Genomic DNA, 19,119 nt, shown 5'->3' with positions numbered 1-19,119 from the left:
TAGCGTATGCCGAAGTAATAATAAATAAAATAGATATATATAAAAAAACGCTATAAGGTATAATAGGCGGTTTGGTTAGCAAAACCCTTTTTCCAATAATTGAACCCAAGTGAGTTCATCCAATTCATCACCCATATTTGTGAATAGTTGTAGGTAACTTTGTCTATTGTCTAACTTTGACCTAGATTGTATTAAGTGTATTGCAGCAGTTCCTTGTCTCTAAACAAAGAGAGTTTTTTGAACAGATGCCATTGCTACATCCAAATCTTAGTAGTCAAGGTTCAAGGTGATGTTAAACATGCTGCCTCGAGGATCATTTTCATTTCTGTTTATGTAATAACAGTAATTGGGTCTACAACATAAACAAACACTCAGACTTCATCACTTTTCATCCTCACACAATTTATTTATATAATTTTGGTATGCTAGCTGTAATATGAGCGTTTTTGGTCACATTTTCAAGAATAAAAAACGTTTTGGTAACGAATAAAACAGTTGTCAATACTAAAGTCAACCACAATAACTTTACGCTTATATAAAACATGCTGCCCTGCTTTTTAGCAGTTGAGTTTCACAAAAATATATATAATATTAACAGTGATAATTGATATCGTGTCCATTTCAAAGACAGAAAGACAAATTATTAATATTATCTATATGAAAAATACGTCTAGCACGCAATTATATGTTAAATAAGGGAGGGAATTAGTTTTGAGATCTGTCTTCAAAAGTTACAATTAAATATTGTCTTAAAAATATAAATAAAATAAATAAAAATAAGCTAATATATTACATTTTAATGCCACAATGTATAATTAAATTGTTTGCAAAGGTGTTTGGAAATAGGTCCAATTAACAAGAGAGTTAAAATGCTAATAGGGGACGGAAAACATACTTGCTAGCGTGTCACTTCTTGTGTGTGGCAGTATGTTTTTAAAGACATGGATTTTTACTTTCTGAGCAAATGTAAGCTAAAGTTAGTCTGTGGGAGTTGCAACTGCTGGTGGTGAGGGTGAAAATGTACCCTCCCCACCATCACTGCTGCAACTTCCTGTATGCATCTCTCTATACGGTATTGAATCAGTAACATCCTCCTCCATGCCGGCACCGCTGCCATTAAGTTCATGCTTCATAAGATGCCGGTCAAGGTTGGTCTGCTGACCGAAGCAGCGTTCGCAGATGTGGCACTTGAAGGGTTTCTCTTTGTTGTGGATGTTGCGAACGTGTCTCTGCAAGTTACTAGAGATGGAGAAAGATCTTTCGCAGTACTTGCATTTGTACGGTTGCTCTCCGGTGTGAGTGCGAAGGTGCCTCGTAAGATTTGCTGACCTTGGGAATACCTGAAATATGCATTGAGCTATTAATAGCCGAGTAAATTTTTACGCAGCAGATTTGTTTTCTAAAGCAGCTAAGTTTTATTTCAGCTGATCTGCTTGCAACATTAAACACTCTTTAACCATCAAACTGTTTTAATGGTGCAGTCAAGCATATACGATTGTCATGACACTCCAAAGATTTTTAACATCCTACCAATTATACACTCTTTCTAGTAATTTTCAGCATTCGAAATTATAAGTTTTTCAAAAAATTACAATTTCATTAAAAAAAAAGTGCAAAGAGCTTGTGAGAACTAAAAAATAATGTGACAACTGTAACGATGATGAAAAAAATATAATTTATTTTAAACTCCATCTAGTTTAAGTGAGCCTGCCAATCTTAATCACATTCTTTGAGCTGAAGCACCCTCGGGTCTAAACTATCTTCACATGTTGCTAAGACAAAGTTCAAAGTTGCAATAAAAATAATAATGCAATAAAAATAAATATATAAATACAATAAAATACAATACAATAATATATAAATACGATAAAAATAAAATTATTGACTTTTTTTCTGCTTTATACTTCATATAAAGCATCTCTTGAATTGCTGCTGTAATTCAAAGTAGTATTTATGAAAAAGTAATCAAATGCTTCTGAGTTATAGACTTCATGGTAACTCTACAATAGTATGTGTTTCAACATACAAAGTAGATTTTTAAACAAAATCACTTCTGAGGTAGTTGTATTTCAGCTCACATAACATCACGCAACTGTACGAACATCTATGGTTCATTTTCTAACAATAACAATTACTGCAAGACGGTGGTTAGTATGACTTTTACCACAACTTATATCATAAATATTTGTGGAATGAGCTGCCAACTTGGAATTGATAAAATGGTGTACGAAGAACAAAAAAATAAATAAAAGAAAAATAGGTCAATAGAAGTTAAAGAGGGTAAGGAAAGTTACCTTGCCACAGTATTTGCAACCGTATTTCTCAGTGCGTTTGTTCTGGTGGCCTGCGACAGAGGGACTGCCGAAAGAGAACTGTTGCTCTGCTTTGCTGCTTGTCGGCAGCATTGGTGAAGAGGTCGTCGGAGTGGGTGGATTTGGCTGCACAATTTTGTGGTGAAGGTCGGCCACCGGGTTTGTTGGTAGTGGATGCATGAAGTTAGGAAAGACACCTGGAAATGGCAGACCCGTTGGAAGGAGAGTTGACATAACCTACAACGATGATAGAATTTGAACAACCTGCAATCAAGAGAGATGAATATTTCCTATCGGAGTCAAACAAGTGAGTTCAATACCCATGCAAAGAAGTTTTTTTCTAATGCTTTAAATGTGGTTTCTGACGAATGGACGGACGCTGGTCTTATTATAGTAAAGATTTATTTACACCAAAATAGCTGGATTGTGCTACCTTTGCAGCATCTTGTAGCATGCGCTCCCTCAAGGCCGGGTTCAACATCATGGCACTCATCATCGTAGGGTCATCAGGGAACGGAAATGCATGATGAAATGGCTTTAGATCAGCTCCCAATAGCCTCTTCTGCTCACCTGACCAGCAAAACATTAAATATATTGCAACGCAAAGAGCAACTGCTATCATATGCTGCCCACAGTGACCACAATGCATGCAAACATGTGTCCTGCACATTCTACATGTATGTTAAACAAGGGTGCAGAGCTATCTTAGAAGTCCCCCTCTTAAATACTCCGCATCACAATTAAGTTTAAGCCCAAGTGTTTTCCCAAAATGGAAAGGTTTTATCAGCACTCCTCCTAATCATACAAGCAATGTCTGTAGGATAGTTACATGTAGTGGTTAAAACTGACCTAGGAAGATTCTCTTTTGAAAAGGAGTTAAATTCAGGCCTGTTTCTAGTAATGTTATTATTGTTATTCGAAAACGTAGTTTCCACAGTTGTTTAGATAGTAGTAATAGTACTAGCACTAATAGCAGTTGCACTAGTAGTAGCAGCAGTAGTACTAGTAGTACTAATAGTAGTAGTAATAGTAGTAGTAATAGTTGTAGCAGTAATACTAGTAGTAGTAATAGTAGCAGTAGTAGTAGTAATAGTAGTAGCAATAGTAGTAGTAGTAATACGAGTAGTAGCAGGAGCAGTAGAAATAGTAGTAGTAATAGTAGTAGTAGTAATACTAGTAGTAGCAGTGGTTGTAATAGTAGGAGTAGTAGCAGTAATAGTAGTAGTAATAGTAGAAGTAGTAGTAGTAGTAATAGTAGTAATATTAGTAGTAGCAGTAATACTAGTAGTAGCAGTGATAGTAGTAGTAATAGTAGGAGTAGTAGTAATAGTAGGAGTAGTAGTGGTTGGAATAGTAGTAGTAGCAGTAATAATAGTAGTAATAGTAGAAGTAGTAGTAGTAGTAATAGTAGTAATAATAGTAGGGGTAATAGTAGCAGTAATAGTAGTAGTAATAGTAGTGGTAGTAGTAATAGTAGTAGTAATAGTAGTAGTAATAGTAGTGGTAGTAGTAGTAGTAATAGTAGTAGTAATAGTAGTAGTAGCAATAGTAATGGTAGTAATAATTGTAGTAGTAATAGTAGTAGTAATAGTAGTAGGTGTTTTAATACAGCTAAGTTGTTGCACAAGCACAAATTTATTGATGAGGTTTCAATAGATTAATAAAATACACAGTCACTAGCGAAGCATTCTTGATCTTGCATTTTCTACTTAAAAAATGTCCTCTTCTTTAACCTTTGTTGCATTCAAAGTGGAACACGGACAGAGTCTATCGCCAGCACGTCATGTTATGACCTTTAAAAATACTCGTCTCAAATACATGAAGTTCTAGGCTCAAACTCCTACCTCCCACCCTTTTCAACATGTCTGGTGATTCCCCATCAGATCTGCATTTGTTGCTCAGATCAAGGGGCAGGTGGTCTCTACCTCCCTTACGTTTGGCTGTGGAAGCATTGGTGCTGATGCTATCTAACGGGTCAGTAACCGAATGAGCTCTCATAGCCTTAGGAATCGAGTGCTTTGAGGTGCCAAGAGGACTCGTTACTTGATGTTTGTTGATGTTGGCTAGGTTAGGCTGTGAGGCACTTTGCTTCAAGCCAAGTGTCGGTGCTCGTATTGCTTCCGGTTTGACAATGGTGTGCTCTTTTTTGCTCAACTTCTCAGGTGGGCTTTCTGCAAGAGAAGTCAGCTTTTTACAAAATCGAAACTTATAAATCTTCTAAAACTACTCTCATAACTTTTTACTAAAACTATGTTAAACTGCTCCTGAGAAATATTCATAGCGGAGTCATTTACATTTGCAAGATTTGAGATTAATGACGCTGGTGTAACAAACTGATTATGAGGAAGCAACTCCAACTGAGTTTTTGAATTTACTAGTATTGTATCACCTACCACACTGTGATGCCGAAGGGCTTGATCTCTTTTTTTCTTTTGTCTCCAGTTCAGTTTTGGCCTGCTCAGACCTTTTAGGAAGGGGAACAGTGGGCAAGGGAATTGTAGGAAGAATAGATGATTTTTGCTGCTGTATGGAAGTTTGCATATAGTTAGCTATTAGGCTTTGTAAGAGTTGGGTGCCGTGTGCCGGTCCAACGAAAGGAAAAGCACCTGCAACATTTATATTGCACTGACACATTTGCAAGATTTTTAGAGATAGTTATAGCATAACCAGTTACACTTGTGAGAGGCAAGGAGCCTGTTTTAATTGGCTATTAACGCTAAAGCTAGTCAGAAATGTAAAAATGTTAAGCAAGAGTAAGCAACTCCAACTATGAATGAATGCATGATTATGCCAAGCAATCAAAAGTTCCTGAGATAAAAAGGAAACATAAAAATGTAGGAGTTCTATTTCTTTACCTTAAATCATAATAAAGCTTAGATTAAGCTTTATTAGACTTTTTTTTAAAGTCTTTAAGGTCGGCCAACCTCGCTTTCCACAAAACTCAAATTTTTATTATAAAACTCATGTTATTCTATACAAATTTTGTTATATCTTAGCAACCTTTGTTCATTCATCAAGAAGCCGACTATATGCTATTACTAGCCAAATTCCCAGCATTGCACGGGTATTAAAACAGTTTATAAACAATGGCAGGTAAGGTAGTTGCCATTGACTAATATGAGTAAGCTGGTATCCGTATTGCCAAATTTAATAGTAAAAACTGTGAGAGCAAACTTTAGTGACGTTGTGTGTACCGCAGCGCCGCTATGCATATTTTAACCCAGATAATGAGTCATATTGCTCAATGAATCCATCACATCCCATGTAGCTAAATGGGTTAGCTTGTCAACTTGTGAACGGGAGGTTCTGAGATCGATTATTCTGCGACACAAATTTTTCATTGCTAGATTTTAACCAGCTATAGCTGGACAGACAGACAGACACTGTACAATGACAGACTATGTTAAACTTTGTGATTTATTTATATAGATTATTTTTAAGTGTATCTTAGTTTACCTGGTAGTCCTTGAGCTGCTGGAGGGTAGAGAGGAAAGCTTGGAGCTGGTGCCCTTCCATATAGACCAGAAAAATATGCGGCGCTTGAAATCGGAGAGATCTGTGGACTCTCTCTTGGCGTGCTATCATTGGGAGAGGGTGAGCCAGAAGAGGTGATGCTAGGCGTATGGTTTACTGTTGGCTTAATTCCTGAAGGGAAAGTGTGGGAAGAGAAAGAGGGCCGGCCACCAGAACGGTTGCTTTCATCGCAAAACCTAAAAAGTAAAATGTAATGTCATTACATTAAAGAGCCATTTCTATTTACCTAGTTTAATGACAGATAATAATAATAACAAAACAATAATGCAAATAATGATAATATGAATCAAGTATCAGAACTTTAAGAACTAAGAGAAGTTTATAGCCCAAGTAAAACAAGGGTATTGCATGCAAATTGTCTTTGGGAGTTAGGAGGTAGCCAACAGCGCAAAGACCATGTTAGAGTAAATGGGGTGAGTCATCTCTAAGTGGTCAATGAAAGCGCACTAGCATTCAGTATAATACAATCTGTAAAAAAAACTTTAAATTCGATGAAGGCAGCTACAGAAATCTAACCTTAGCTAAAACGGTGACGTCAACAATTTAATTTTGGCAGCTCCAACAGACTATCAAGCCAAATATATGCTTTGGGGGCGTCAAAGATGATGTAAGGATAGACGCCATTGATGTAGACAAGATAGGAGTGACCAGATAGACAGCTCTAATAAGTCTCTTCTCTTAGCACACTATCACGCAGAAGTACTCGGAGTGGCAGACACCAACAGACACACCATCTCTATATATAGAGACATGAGGTGGTGCTCCTCAAAAATGCTGTACCCAAGCATGCATGACTCATTAGTCATTGTAAGAAATTTGATTTGCTGCTACAAGCGTATGGTGTACCAGGTCAACCTTACCTTTGGTGCTTGCTAAGAGAAGTCACAGTGGAGAACGCCTGGCCGCAGTCCTTACACTTAATCTGTTGCCGACAGTCAGCATGCATTCTTTTGTGACGGCACAGGTTAGAAAACTGTGTATAGGCTTTCATGCAGACCTGTCAAGACAATTGCGTAACCTTATTTCCTAGACAAACTAGCAGAAAAAGAGTTCATCAAAAAACTCATGTGATTTCCGACTCGTACAACTCTGATACGTACTTCGCACTGAAAGGGTTTCACACTGCTGTGTATATGTTGGTGCTGTTTCAGTCCAGAGCTAGTAGCAAATGTTTTGCCACATTCTGGGCAAGCGTGACATCTGGCACCTACGTGTGCTGTTCTGATGTGTCTTTGGAGATTAGAAGGATCGGCGAAGACTCTGTCACAGTTCTCACAACTAAAAACTTTCTCACCATTCTCTCCAGTTCGCATCATCTGTCAAAAGACATCATTATTTTATATAATCCTCTGTTGTATTGTTTTGTATAGTATCACATCAAATAATATGATATCATCATATTATAGCATATCATATTATGCTACATTGTGTTATATGATCTAATTTTAATATAATGTAGTAGGTTATACTATATTACCATGTATACTATATAATATCTAGTATATTATATGATCTATAATATATTATAATGCAATATAACATTTGAAGTATATATTACAATACATAATATATTACAAAACATCATATTAGTCTGCATTATACTAAATATTCAGTTGCATTGTATTACCTTCTAAAACACTAAGCTTATTTTAAGTATATTATGTTAGAGTATATTATATAAACTTTTATATTGTCACAATTACCAAATTTGTCAACAATGTGAATATATAATAAAGTTATTTATATTGTTTTCCTTTTATTTTTATCTTTTAGCAAACAATAAAAGAAAACTATTCTCATCTGCCAACTAATTATCCACTAAAGCTGCCGGTCTTCTCACGATACTATTTACAGCATTTAAATTGTATGTTACTTAGCAAGTCGACGCTCAATAATGCCACAGCTGTCAGGGTGTGAGCATCGGCAGCATCGGTTCATTACCCTGCCACTTGTTAGAGGTGACAGCACCTCTTCCTGTTTTTAAAATCGTTTTACTAACTTGAAATATTGTGCCAAGGAATATTTTTAAGAATGTGTTTCAGGAGACAAACAGATCAGTTGCAAACACAGTGACTCATTATTACAGATACAGGTTTTATTGTTATAGATAAAAATTGCATTGTTGTAGATCTACATTTTGTTGTTATAGACTTAGTTTGCATTGTTATAGATATAGATTTGGTTGTTATAAACTTAGTTTGCATTGTTGTAGATATAGATTTGGTTGTTATAGACTTAGTTTGCATTGTTATAGATATAGATTTTATTGTTATAGATTTGAAGTACACTGTAATAGAGTGGTTGTTACATAATTCTGCTGATCATGCAAAGTTATTGATGATCAGTTTATGAGGAGAAAATGTTTAGACTTACCGGCACAGAGTTGTCTGTAACCCAGTTCATCATGGCCAATTTATTCTCATAGCTGTCGTTGCTCTCAGAGTCACCATCCTCGGAAGAGCTGCCAGAGTTGAAATAAAGTTAAGTTGATCAAAAGGTTTACAAAACATGTCAAAGCATTTGACAATTTATGCAATTTATTATCAAAGCATGCATGAACTAGAAAATACGCAACAGCAGGTTACACAAGCAGACAGGAGATAGTTATCTAGAAAGGATCTTTTGATTCTATATTAGACCTCCTTAATCTAGACTTTAGCTATGTCATGTGATGTGCTTTTGTGCCACGCTGTCTTGCGCTCAGTTTTTCTACAAAAACAACTCTTCACCATTTAGACACTGCCTTATCAATATCTTTTAGTATGCTGCCTTATGAAGCATTTTAAAACATAAAATAATGACAAATTTTAAATAATATTTAATATAATTATAAAACAAGTTCTTATTCTCATGTTTTTAAATTAGAGAATAATCTAAAACAAAATGTATTAGTCCTTTAAAGGTGTTATTGTGACCCACAAAGTTTTACATACACCAATGATATGACTGATCTATGGCACCGTTGACCAATGGCATAGAGGTCCTGTAGCATTTGGTGTTGTACTGTGAGGCACTGCAGACCACCGTATCACCTAGTAATGTTTCGGAAACAATATCAAATTATTACCTCAGTTTAGAGTGTTTACTGTTAGAGTTGCCTTCTGCTGTTCTAGCGTAGTGAGCGGCGGCCTTCATACATGAAAACATCTGGTGATGCTTAAGGGAAGAAGAGGAGGACAACTCTTGTCCACAGAATTGACATTCCGTCTCATCTCCTTCTGCAAAAGCAGTAACTATATTGTCAAAACCTGCTCTGAAATCTCACCTTTGTGTTGAGCCGCTTTTATTATGCTAAGAAGTTTTTCTAAATATTTGGTAATTTCCTGACATGATAATGTGATTTTTTTCTAGGGTTCAGTTTTCTGCAATACGAATTTATGCTATTGTTACATGGTTCCCTTAAAAATGAGCAGAAGTGGTGCAAACCACTGAGGCTATCCCAAATGGAGTTTGTCTGAAACACTTATAAAGCATGTGAGAGTAGCTCATTCCCAAATTGCTGCATCATAAACCGGTCGGTACATGAGGAACAAGAAGAGTGGCGGGAGCCATGATGCTTTTCAGTTTATAGGGCTGTTTTTAATCGATCATGAACTACCTTGCTTGTTATCAATATCAAAAACCTGTATATTTAGTTGACAGAAACTAGTGAGTCTGCCAAAGCTAGAATATGGTCAGATAAGATGCACTGATCCACAACTCCTAACTTTTGCAATGGAAACAGTCATATGTTATTAAGTATTAACCCTTTCTTGATGACCGAGTGCACACGGCCCTGAAGCACCCAAAATATTAAGCAAGTTAGTAGCATAATTTGAACCCTATACATGGCCACATAAAAGCTTCGATAACTTACCTCCAACTTGACGTAGAGTCCTAAATAAATATGTATTAAACAGCTGAGAATTTTTTCTACAAGCTGATATATTTTGCTTGCAGTTAACATACCAAATACCAGTGAATTGTTGACTAGGCCAGGAATCTGCTAAGACTTGTGAGCGCTAATGATAACAGTATCTAGAAGGTTGTGATAAATTAAAGCTTACCTTGGCTTTCTGGAACCACCGCATCATCATTGAAGAGGAGGAGCTCGCAGCCGATGTCGATATTAACCGTCGCTTTGTAGAATATCTCGTCATTACACTGGACAGCCATGACGTTACGCTGTGGCAGAGTACTGCAACTTCTCACATACTTGAGCCAGTTACCGGAGCCGGGCTCTGATGCATCTACCCAACCTTTTACTTCTCCTCGACTGTTTACAATCTAAAAGTAATATGGTAATATTTGGAAAGAGAGAAAACAATAACAAACGCTTTTGGTTGGTGAAATTGATTGTAAACAAATGATTGCATTGTTGTTCGGAATAATTCACCCACAAAAACTATTCGTAAATATTAGATCAAAATGTCATCAATTAGTAACAGTTTTTATTAGCCATTGTTTTATTTGTTTGCCGGTTCTAAATATCATAATCTTTTAGAACCCTCATCTAATAAGTACATCTTTTTCTATCTATATATATAAATGTGAAAGTATTTGTGTCTCTCCAGCTATTACTAGAATAGCGTAGCTGGACAATGCTGACGCAACGTCACGGCGTACGGTCTTTAGAAGCCTAGCGCTTATTAACTAGCTTACTGGAATTTTTCATTGGCATTGTGCCAGGCTCATAGCTAGAAAGTTACAGTTGTTTGACAAAGTTTTGAAACCTTTGGAGTTGTTTTTATTTTCTCTTGTAATTTATTTCAACTACACAAAACACTTCTCTCATAATATGTAGTTTGAAAGTTAGAATGGGAAATGTTGTTATATATTAAATACAAATCAATTTTCTGTCCAAAGACTTTTTTATTACCCGAGCAACGCCGGGTAGCACAGCTAGTATGTCTATATGTATAACATTTTATTGGCAGTAGTAATCCTTACCAACATGATGTTTTATTACATGCCAAAAGAAAAGAAAAGAAATAATAAACAGACGCTCATCAGGAATTATTGAGTGAGTTGAACAAACAAGCTTCAAAAGTTGGTAATCTAATAGTATTGTGGAGAAGTCGGGACAGTGAATTTAAGGTTGTAATAACAGAAAGTTTATACACTGAAACATATGATGGAACATGTAATATGTTGGTGTCATAGAATAGAAAACAATGTTTGTCATATGTGTGGAAGGATAAATACAAATATTCAATTGTTACGCTTTAAACGCCAGAAAAATTTCAAAGGTTTTATTACATTTTAAAAAAAAGTTAAAAAAATTATACAAGCAAAAAGCATAATCACATAATTTTAGCTGATTTATAAACATCTATAGTTTTCTGATGCCTGGACTAGGAATGCATCCCATGGCTAAATTATCAGCATTACAGACGACTGGGAAATTAGGCGATAGTCTAGCCTGAGTCACCAAAGGCAAGCCAAGGAAACAAAATACAAGTTGACAGTCAGTAGATTGCTATAATGTCAGGCGTTCTCCTATCAGACTATTACAAGTGCAGGTAAATATGAAGTAATGATAGCCTAGGAATAGAGATAATCACTCTTGACCTACTATTCATTTTAAAATGATTTAAGACCCAAATAAAATTGAAATATCAACCTAGGTTGTTTTACTTAATACGATTTGGAGTTGTCAAACATTTATGAATAAAAGCCTGCTAGTACGTATTTATGCGATACCTTAAAAACTTTTTTCTATCATTTTGAACTTCATCAAACTAAAGTGCATTTTTGAGCATAAGTCGTGGAAACCGTAGCCCATAACTCTTAACCCATAACCCATAGCTCTTAACCCATAACTCTTAATCCTTAACCCATAGATCTTAACACGTGAAATAATGTGAGCAATTTTTCGAAAATCAAGTATGACATCTGCTTAGCAGAGGCTGTGTGTGCTTTTAAAAGCCATTGTTGTACAAACAATGGTTCTGTGATCTTGGCTGGTCATGTCTGAGTCTAGCGGCAAGGGAACCTTAATGACTGGAGACCCTATCACTTGCAGAAAGCAATTTAAGGTTGGATACCATTTCTGTTACCCCCTTATAGCTGGCAACCATTGGAACTAGAAAGAATTACGTCTCATGCCTGGTGACTCATTTTAAGTGAGTCATATCGATGCTTGCTTATCCCTTAATGAGTCAAACACTGATTTACACACAGCTTTTAAATAAGAAGCAATTATATTGAATTCTCTACATCATCCTTGGTTCGCATTGGTCGCTGCAGGCTTTGTCTCAAAAACCAGTGCCATATGCTCAACATAGAGCAATTACCAAAGTATGTGGTGAATTCTCCCTCCTAAAGCTACACAGGAATAAACTCACAATACCTGGTATGAGATAATGAAGTTGTTGTTTAATGCTTTTAAATCTAATCTTGTATACATACAAAAAGGTCCCTTGATCCTGAGTGATCCTGAGGTGATCTGACTGCCAAGATGTTTTAAGATTAAAATCATAAAAACTCGATCGCGAATAAAATGCTCAAAAGAAAAGTATGTCACTATTTTACAATGGCGTCACTAGTTGTGCGACTGCTGATCTCCTTTGCTAATGATATCGAGTACTGTGTTGAAGTTACATCGTTACGTGCCTCTAATCTGTCGATCTCTTAGCTGCAGTGCGACTATAGACGTCATAATCGTACTTTTGCTTGCAAGTGTTCCAAGTAAGGATCTCATTCAAACTATAATATATCTGGACTGAGTCGGTCCACAAAATCCAAAACCACAGAAAGTTGAAGTTTAATGTCTTAGCTTAATACTGATACTATTTATATTTCCATCATTACAATGGTGTAAGTTCGCCCTTAATGCTGAAGGCAGTTTATTCATGACTGTTTAAGCAAATTATCTCCGCAGTGTAGTTTGCTTTTATGACAGGTTCAGATGTCAGGCCTCAGTAAATAGGGTGACAAACATTAGACAGCTCGGCTGCGCTCTTATACAATTAGATATAATTTAAGCAGAGTGTTTACAAAGATAATCACGGGTTGGAGCATCCATTGTGATACGTCAAGCAAGAATCTCTCATTTGTTGTATCGTTTACCATCTTCAGTAGATTGCAAGCCCTCTGTACACGAGATTCAATTAACTCTGCGTTGTAACTCGGCACTTGACTGCTTCTTGACCTCGGTGCATTTATGTCACTCCTGATTTACCTTTTCCAGAAAGACTAGAAACTGTCCATAGGCAGCTGTTGTTTCTCTTTTTATTTCATCGCTTTTATTGTTGCTTCAATCACTTCTTTCGTGTAATTCGAAAAATGAAATTGAACATTTTTTGTAAGTTTCACCGAGTTTATTAATTTTCATCTATCAGAATGTTTTAAAGTGTAAACATAGTTTGTAGGTTTGTTCAGCTATCATCGTTAGTACGCAAATGAAAGACTGATACTGGACAAAATAGATTTAGTGATCGACATAGCATTGTGGCACTGTTTTATTCAAGCCATGAAGACTTCAGTGACCATATGACAGGCGATATTTGTATGGGTAGCATTTCGCAGCAAGCAATAAATTTAGAAAGATGCTCCATATTCATTCAACTGTCAAAAGCTAATCCCGAACTTTTAGGCATTTCACTAAAACTCTTTCCAGAATTCGCACTAAGAAGAAAACTTGATTGTTTCATTCTAGATTAATATTTCTGCTCAATTTTGATTTTTTGTAATAGTACGGCCTACTAGTAATAAATACTAATATACATGTAGTTGCTTTACAAGTTAAAGCAAATATGACAGAATGCTACCTATTTAGAAGGCAGTTGTAGGTAAACTCTGTTTAACTGTAGTTGATACTTACTGGATGATTGTAATTACTTTTTAGCCAATCTAGTGTTGAAAGGCTGTTATTCTCTTTAAACCTATATATGTAGAATAGTTTGAGGAGCTCCGTCATACGCCCGTACCATGAAAGGAGAACTAATGGCATATAAAACTTAAAACTGCCAAAAAGATATTCGAGTTTAGAAGTGCTGAGATCTACATGTCTATAATGACAATGCTGCTAAAAATGTTGATATGTAGTAAACTATATTAAATTAAAACAGTTGGAATATGTTTTTAATTCAGCAAAATTATTTTTTATTTAAAAAGTGTCACTCGGTAATAAACTATTTTATTTTATTTAGTTTTTTTTTAGTTTGTTAAGATGTACAGGACAAGCAGTTGAAACCTTCTTAATAGCTTAAGTTCTATGGCCTTTAGAAATACACAAAAGGAAGATGAAAATCTGCTGATGTCAGTTCCTTGTTTTATGTCATCAATATAATTTAGTCTGGTGAGCAACTACAATGCCAGACCACAAAGGCAATCAGCACGAGAGCAAATCAGTTTTTACGCAACTTCCCTGTGAGGCTGAGAGCTAATGAAGGCCTCGCAACAATCAGTCTCTTGTTTCACCCGCTAACAATGTCTCTCGGCTGACAGACATTGTGTAGAGAGATAGCTAGGCTTAATGCAAACACTCAAATTAACTTTGGCTGAGTGATGTTTGGGTGTCAGAGAGGCACTGATGCACACACAGGCATCTTATCACTGCTGTCTCAATAATATGTCACTTATTTCTTGTCTTGTTTTTCTCCTCAAAATCTATTTGTTAGGCTAATTAGAGACAGGGAAGATTGGCGTGGTACACCCTGCCACTTCGCAACAGACTTGTATCAGTTTCTCGGAATGTTTGATATTAAACGCGGAGGCTATATGTTGGTGGCATCGATAAGGCTAACAGCCGTCAGAATAGTTGCTTTTAAATATCTGACAAACAACTGTCAAAATCGACCTACAGTTTTTTTCAAAATGCCAAATTTAAATTTTATTAAAGTTTATAATCATGACATAATCATAAAAATTATAATTATAAAAATCAACTAAGTTTTTGTTCTCTTCATTTTATATTTCCGTTTTTAACAAAACTCCAATTCATTGCTAAATCTTCAAATTACTATCATAAATAAAAATTTTAATTATTTTTGCTCTGTAAGTCTATAAATTGCAACCAGCTGTTTTCCACTCACCTCCCAAGCGCTGCTTGCATCTTCACAGATTTCCTTCATAATGCCGGTGAAGGGTCCAAATTTGCTGCCTTTTATAACAGGCCGCTTGGTCCAGATACCAAGACCTGTAATCATAAACAATATATTTATACAGACTTGTTACCCTATCTACATACTTTTTATAACAATTTTCACTAAATTTTTCTCTTTTGCTAAAAACCTAATGGATTCTATGCGTATAAAAAAATATTATATCACAGTGTAATATTAACTGTTTCAGTTGTTTATGCAATGTTACTGTCTGGTTTATGAATATGTTGGTAGATGAAGTAAACTCTCAAACCATGTGTATGCTTTACATGCGTTTTCTATAGTACAACGTTGCTACATTTCACAAAACAGCTAAGTAAAATCTGCAAAAATATTTGTACCCACCTTCGTATGTCTGAGATTCCTTCAGATCAAATATGGCTGGAATAGTTATGTCTTCTGGGATGTACACCGGAGCATCATTCGAGTTTGGATTATTGTGTGGAATTACCATCTTATCCAATATGTCTGTATTTGAGCTCTGACGTTCTGCTACTGATAGCTCACTGCTTGTATCTTCTATATTATAGCTTCCATCACCTGCCAGCACCTGCCTTCCACTGTCTAAATACAAACATTGACACATTGTGGTCATGTGATATCTCAAACACGCTTAATTGGCTAGCTCTATGTAATGCGCAGTAATCAAAACACATACAAAGAGAACATTTTTTACTGCGACTTTTTTGACTGAAAATGTTTTTATTTTTATTTGAAACTGTAATAATATGTATTGTTTTAGGTTTCTCTAGCAGCAAAAGTAAAATAATTTCACCCAAAAAAAAGTTTAAAAAATTTATTTGCAAACTTTCTGTTGGTAGGGGATGTTAAAAATTTTGACTTTGCCAATGTTAAAACAGGACAGTTGCTGAATGAATGAACATCAGAAACCTCTGAAAGATACAATAGGTTCAGAGATTTCTAGATGTCTTTTTCAATTGTTCACTGTAAATACTGAATGTCTTTTATATTATAAAAGGAATAACTAGCATATCTCCAATAATTTGCTCATGCATCCTTTAATATCATTTACAGTAACTCAATACACGCCGGACCCAACTTTATGGACTCCAAGTCTGGCTGACCAAGCTACTGACAACTCTTAACTGTAACGTCTCATTGAGAGCGTCTGCCTTGGCTCCATGAACCACATTTGCCTAAGTATTTACTAAGGGAAATTAGATTATCTCTGTCGCTAAGGAATATCTATATCAAAGGGGTTGTCAAGCTGAGACCCATCCTATTATAATTAGCTGAAACAGTCCTAGGACCGCTACAACTAGCTCTATACCTCTCTAACGACGGGATGTCCTTATAAATTACTGCTACATAACTACTGTATAACTTCTACTTCACGCTGCCGCTGCCACCAAATCGATGCTTAGGTGGTGAAACACTAATTTCTCCAGCTTGCTTATTTTTTAAAGAGTTTAACTGAATGTTTAGTTTCCAAATTATGCCTCTGTTGCTGCTGTCCAATCACTCGTAAGATAGCAGAAGCGGAGGAAGCTAATTTTATCTAATTTGTCCATTTAGGCATTGCATAGTTACCAAAGAGGCTCAAGAAAAACATTTTCTTTTTAACAAACTTCAACCTAACTTTGTTCTGTTTTGATTAACCCTACATTTTCATTTCGGTTTCATAAACTGGTGCTGCCTTTGGCTGGTTGGCTGGCTGCCTTGCAATCAGTACCTATGTCACCTTGTTAACGGTAACAATCATGCCTTGCCACTATTTTAACCTCAACCTGACCAATGATTTACCTTGAAAGCGAGTGCCATACCACTGCTATAATTGTTCCGGAGTCCTTGGATTTCCAGAAAAGTGTAAACCAAATGAAATCAGTGAAGCGTTTACCACAACTGAATAGATGTTATGCAATAGGCTCTGGAAAGATGCCTCTATACCTTGTTCATTCTGCCTTGGAAGCTGCAGCTCCAGACTGTCATAAACGGATAAGGACTATCTCTGCTTTATGAGATGATGAGATTTTTTCGATCGTGTGTCAATCAGGGAAGAACGACCGCTTAATAGTTCTGTTTTAATATCATGTGACTATGACACTAGCTACCTGCACTGATGCACTTTCAAAAGCGACCAATACAGAAGTGGGTTATAATTACTGCCCATGCTTTTTCAGCCTTGACAATACGCAACCATGTTATTTCTTTCCCGATAATCCTCACTGTGACTGTTGCTTTTGTAATGGGAAGGAAGGCAAAGATTGGAGTAAACTGACAACAGGAGCCAAGTATATTGCCCACTGTTTGTAACATGTTTTTACTACTCAAAAAACTTGAAAAACAAGCAAGTAGTTTTTAAAAAATTAAAAGGCAGCCATTTTTTAACCTTCCAACTTTTGCTAAAATTAATGTAAGATTTGTCTCCTCTGGTCATGCTTGCAATTTTATGATGCATTCAAGTGCTGTCTACTGCACCCATTGCTATGTTTCCATGATATGGATGATGTGGATGTAGAGTCGTGCCCATGTTTAGTTACGGTGCTGTAAGTGTTTCAATTGACATTTGCAGGTTGTGGATTGGCGAGGGCGCTTTGTTAAAAAAGATTATGAATTCTAAACCAGAGGTTATAGCGCCGCACTTAGAACTGCTCAAATCGAAATAAAAACGACTGAAGTGTGCAAAATTATTAACACGGAATAGGCGGGAAATGATTACGCGGCCTTTTCTTGCGCATCATCCGCAAGTGCGTTTTCATCTTTTGCAAGCATGAAACATTCCGTAACAGTTTGCGAGTGATACAACTTGATCGTCTCGCCGATTTTTGCGATCTCTAGCTTGTGGATGATGCAAACTTATGGATTAGCCGCATTCTGGAAATGATTCAACTAGTGCGTACGATTGAAAAATCTTGTCACCAAGGCTATAGAATACTGTTTCAAGTGTTACAGGCAGTTGACATTGCTAAACAAGATGCAAAGCCAGCTGGACTTTGATAATATAAACTGTTTTCTCCAAGAACCAAGCTGTGACTGCTGATTCCTTCGGTCATGTTAATTGTCGAAGGATTCATAGATGCTAAAGCAAGTCAACAATGTAAACTCAGGAACAGACAGGAATGTCTATGTAGAGTAGAAGCTAATATTGCAAACTGAGCAGCCGGAGTCCGATTGAATTGAAGCTTATAGATTCATTATCATGTTTGGTAGACTCGAACACTATGTTTCCGTGACGCGCAAATTTTAGCCAATTCGCAAGTTAACCGCATCATGGAAACAGCATGAATCTGCATGGAAACAGCATGAATCTGCATGCTAAATGAGTTTTGCGCCCCGCAAAACTTTATCGAATCCATCATGCTTGCGAATAATGGAAACAGCACTTGCAAATGATGCGCATTAAAATAAAGCGTCAACTATTCAATTTCAAACATTTTCATTACTTCCGTCGTCCTTTCTCGATCGAATTTAAAGTGCTTGCGTCGCTAACCTGTACGTCGCTAACTGCATCGCTAATTATTAACTTATAGCGTACGATTCCTTACCTTTTTTCAACAAGGCGCCAGAGTGTGGACATTTGCGGACAGCCGACAGGATGCGGACATTTCGGATCATGCGAATGTCCATAGAAACACTTAATTTGCACGGTAACGCAATGTGCGCACAACTCCAAATCTGTATGATGCGCGTCATACGCATCAGGGAAACAGTGTATGTAAGCTAGTCTGTTTGCAAAGGCAGGTTTGAGTCAGACGTGCTGAACTCTTGCAAAGATATATTAATGTACACCATATTTAAAACATCGTCAACAAAGTGTCAGCAGGGGTTATGGCTCAATGTGCATCATATTTAAAGTGCTGTTAACAAAGTGACAGCAAGAGTGATGACTTGATGTGCACCATCTTTAAAGCACTGTGTACAAGGTGTCAGAAAAAGTCTTTTTAGCGTTGTTCCAAGGCTAAATTTTTAGCTTTCAGTCGAGAATTGTTGCAATGAGACATCACGCCATTTCATACAGAAGTAAATGCATACGACACTGAAGGTATATTCCTTCATACCAATATAGGAAATCTGAAGTCACAATATAGTATACTGTATAATATATTATATTACATAATATATTATATAATATATTATATATATAATATATTTAATGAATATAACATATTTATTACCGTATGTACATTATATATAATATGATACATATTACATATAATACAATTTAT

At 36.2% G+C, this 19,119-nt stretch overlaps 1 protein-coding gene across 1 annotated transcript in view; it reads right to left on the bottom strand.

Annotated features, from left to right (window-relative positions):
* Positions 1–430: 430 nt before the first annotated feature.
* The window catches only part of LOC137408531 (histone-lysine N-methyltransferase MECOM-like), a 42,193-nt gene continuing 23,504 nt past the window's right edge, over positions 431–19,119 (bottom strand). The window contains exons 2-14 of the mRNA XM_068095089.1: positions 15,278–15,496; positions 14,864–14,967; positions 9,893–10,112; positions 8,914–9,106; positions 8,220–8,307; positions 6,947–7,162; positions 6,707–6,843; positions 5,769–6,022; positions 4,706–4,918; positions 4,157–4,483; positions 2,746–2,882; positions 2,295–2,549; positions 431–1,340 (exon numbers count right to left, since the gene is read on the bottom strand). Of these exons, the coding sequence (XP_067951190.1) occupies positions 978–1,340; positions 2,295–2,549; positions 2,746–2,882; positions 4,157–4,483; positions 4,706–4,918; positions 5,769–6,022; positions 6,707–6,843; positions 6,947–7,162; positions 8,220–8,307; positions 8,914–9,106; positions 9,893–10,112; positions 14,864–14,967; positions 15,278–15,496 (2,726 nt within the window). The 3' untranslated portion in view covers positions 431–977. The remainder of the gene's footprint in view (positions 1,341–2,294; positions 2,550–2,745; positions 2,883–4,156; positions 4,484–4,705; positions 4,919–5,768; positions 6,023–6,706; positions 6,844–6,946; positions 7,163–8,219; positions 8,308–8,913; positions 9,107–9,892; positions 10,113–14,863; positions 14,968–15,277; positions 15,497–19,119) is intronic.

The sequence above is a fragment of the Watersipora subatra genome, chromosome 11 (assembly GCF_963576615.1).
Source record: "Watersipora subatra chromosome 11, tzWatSuba1.1, whole genome shotgun sequence".
NCBI lineage: Eukaryota > Metazoa > Bryozoa > Gymnolaemata > Cheilostomatida > Watersiporidae > Watersipora > Watersipora subatra.
Note: the sequence above shows the minus strand (reverse complement) of the source record. Positions and strands in the feature narration are given on the sequence as shown.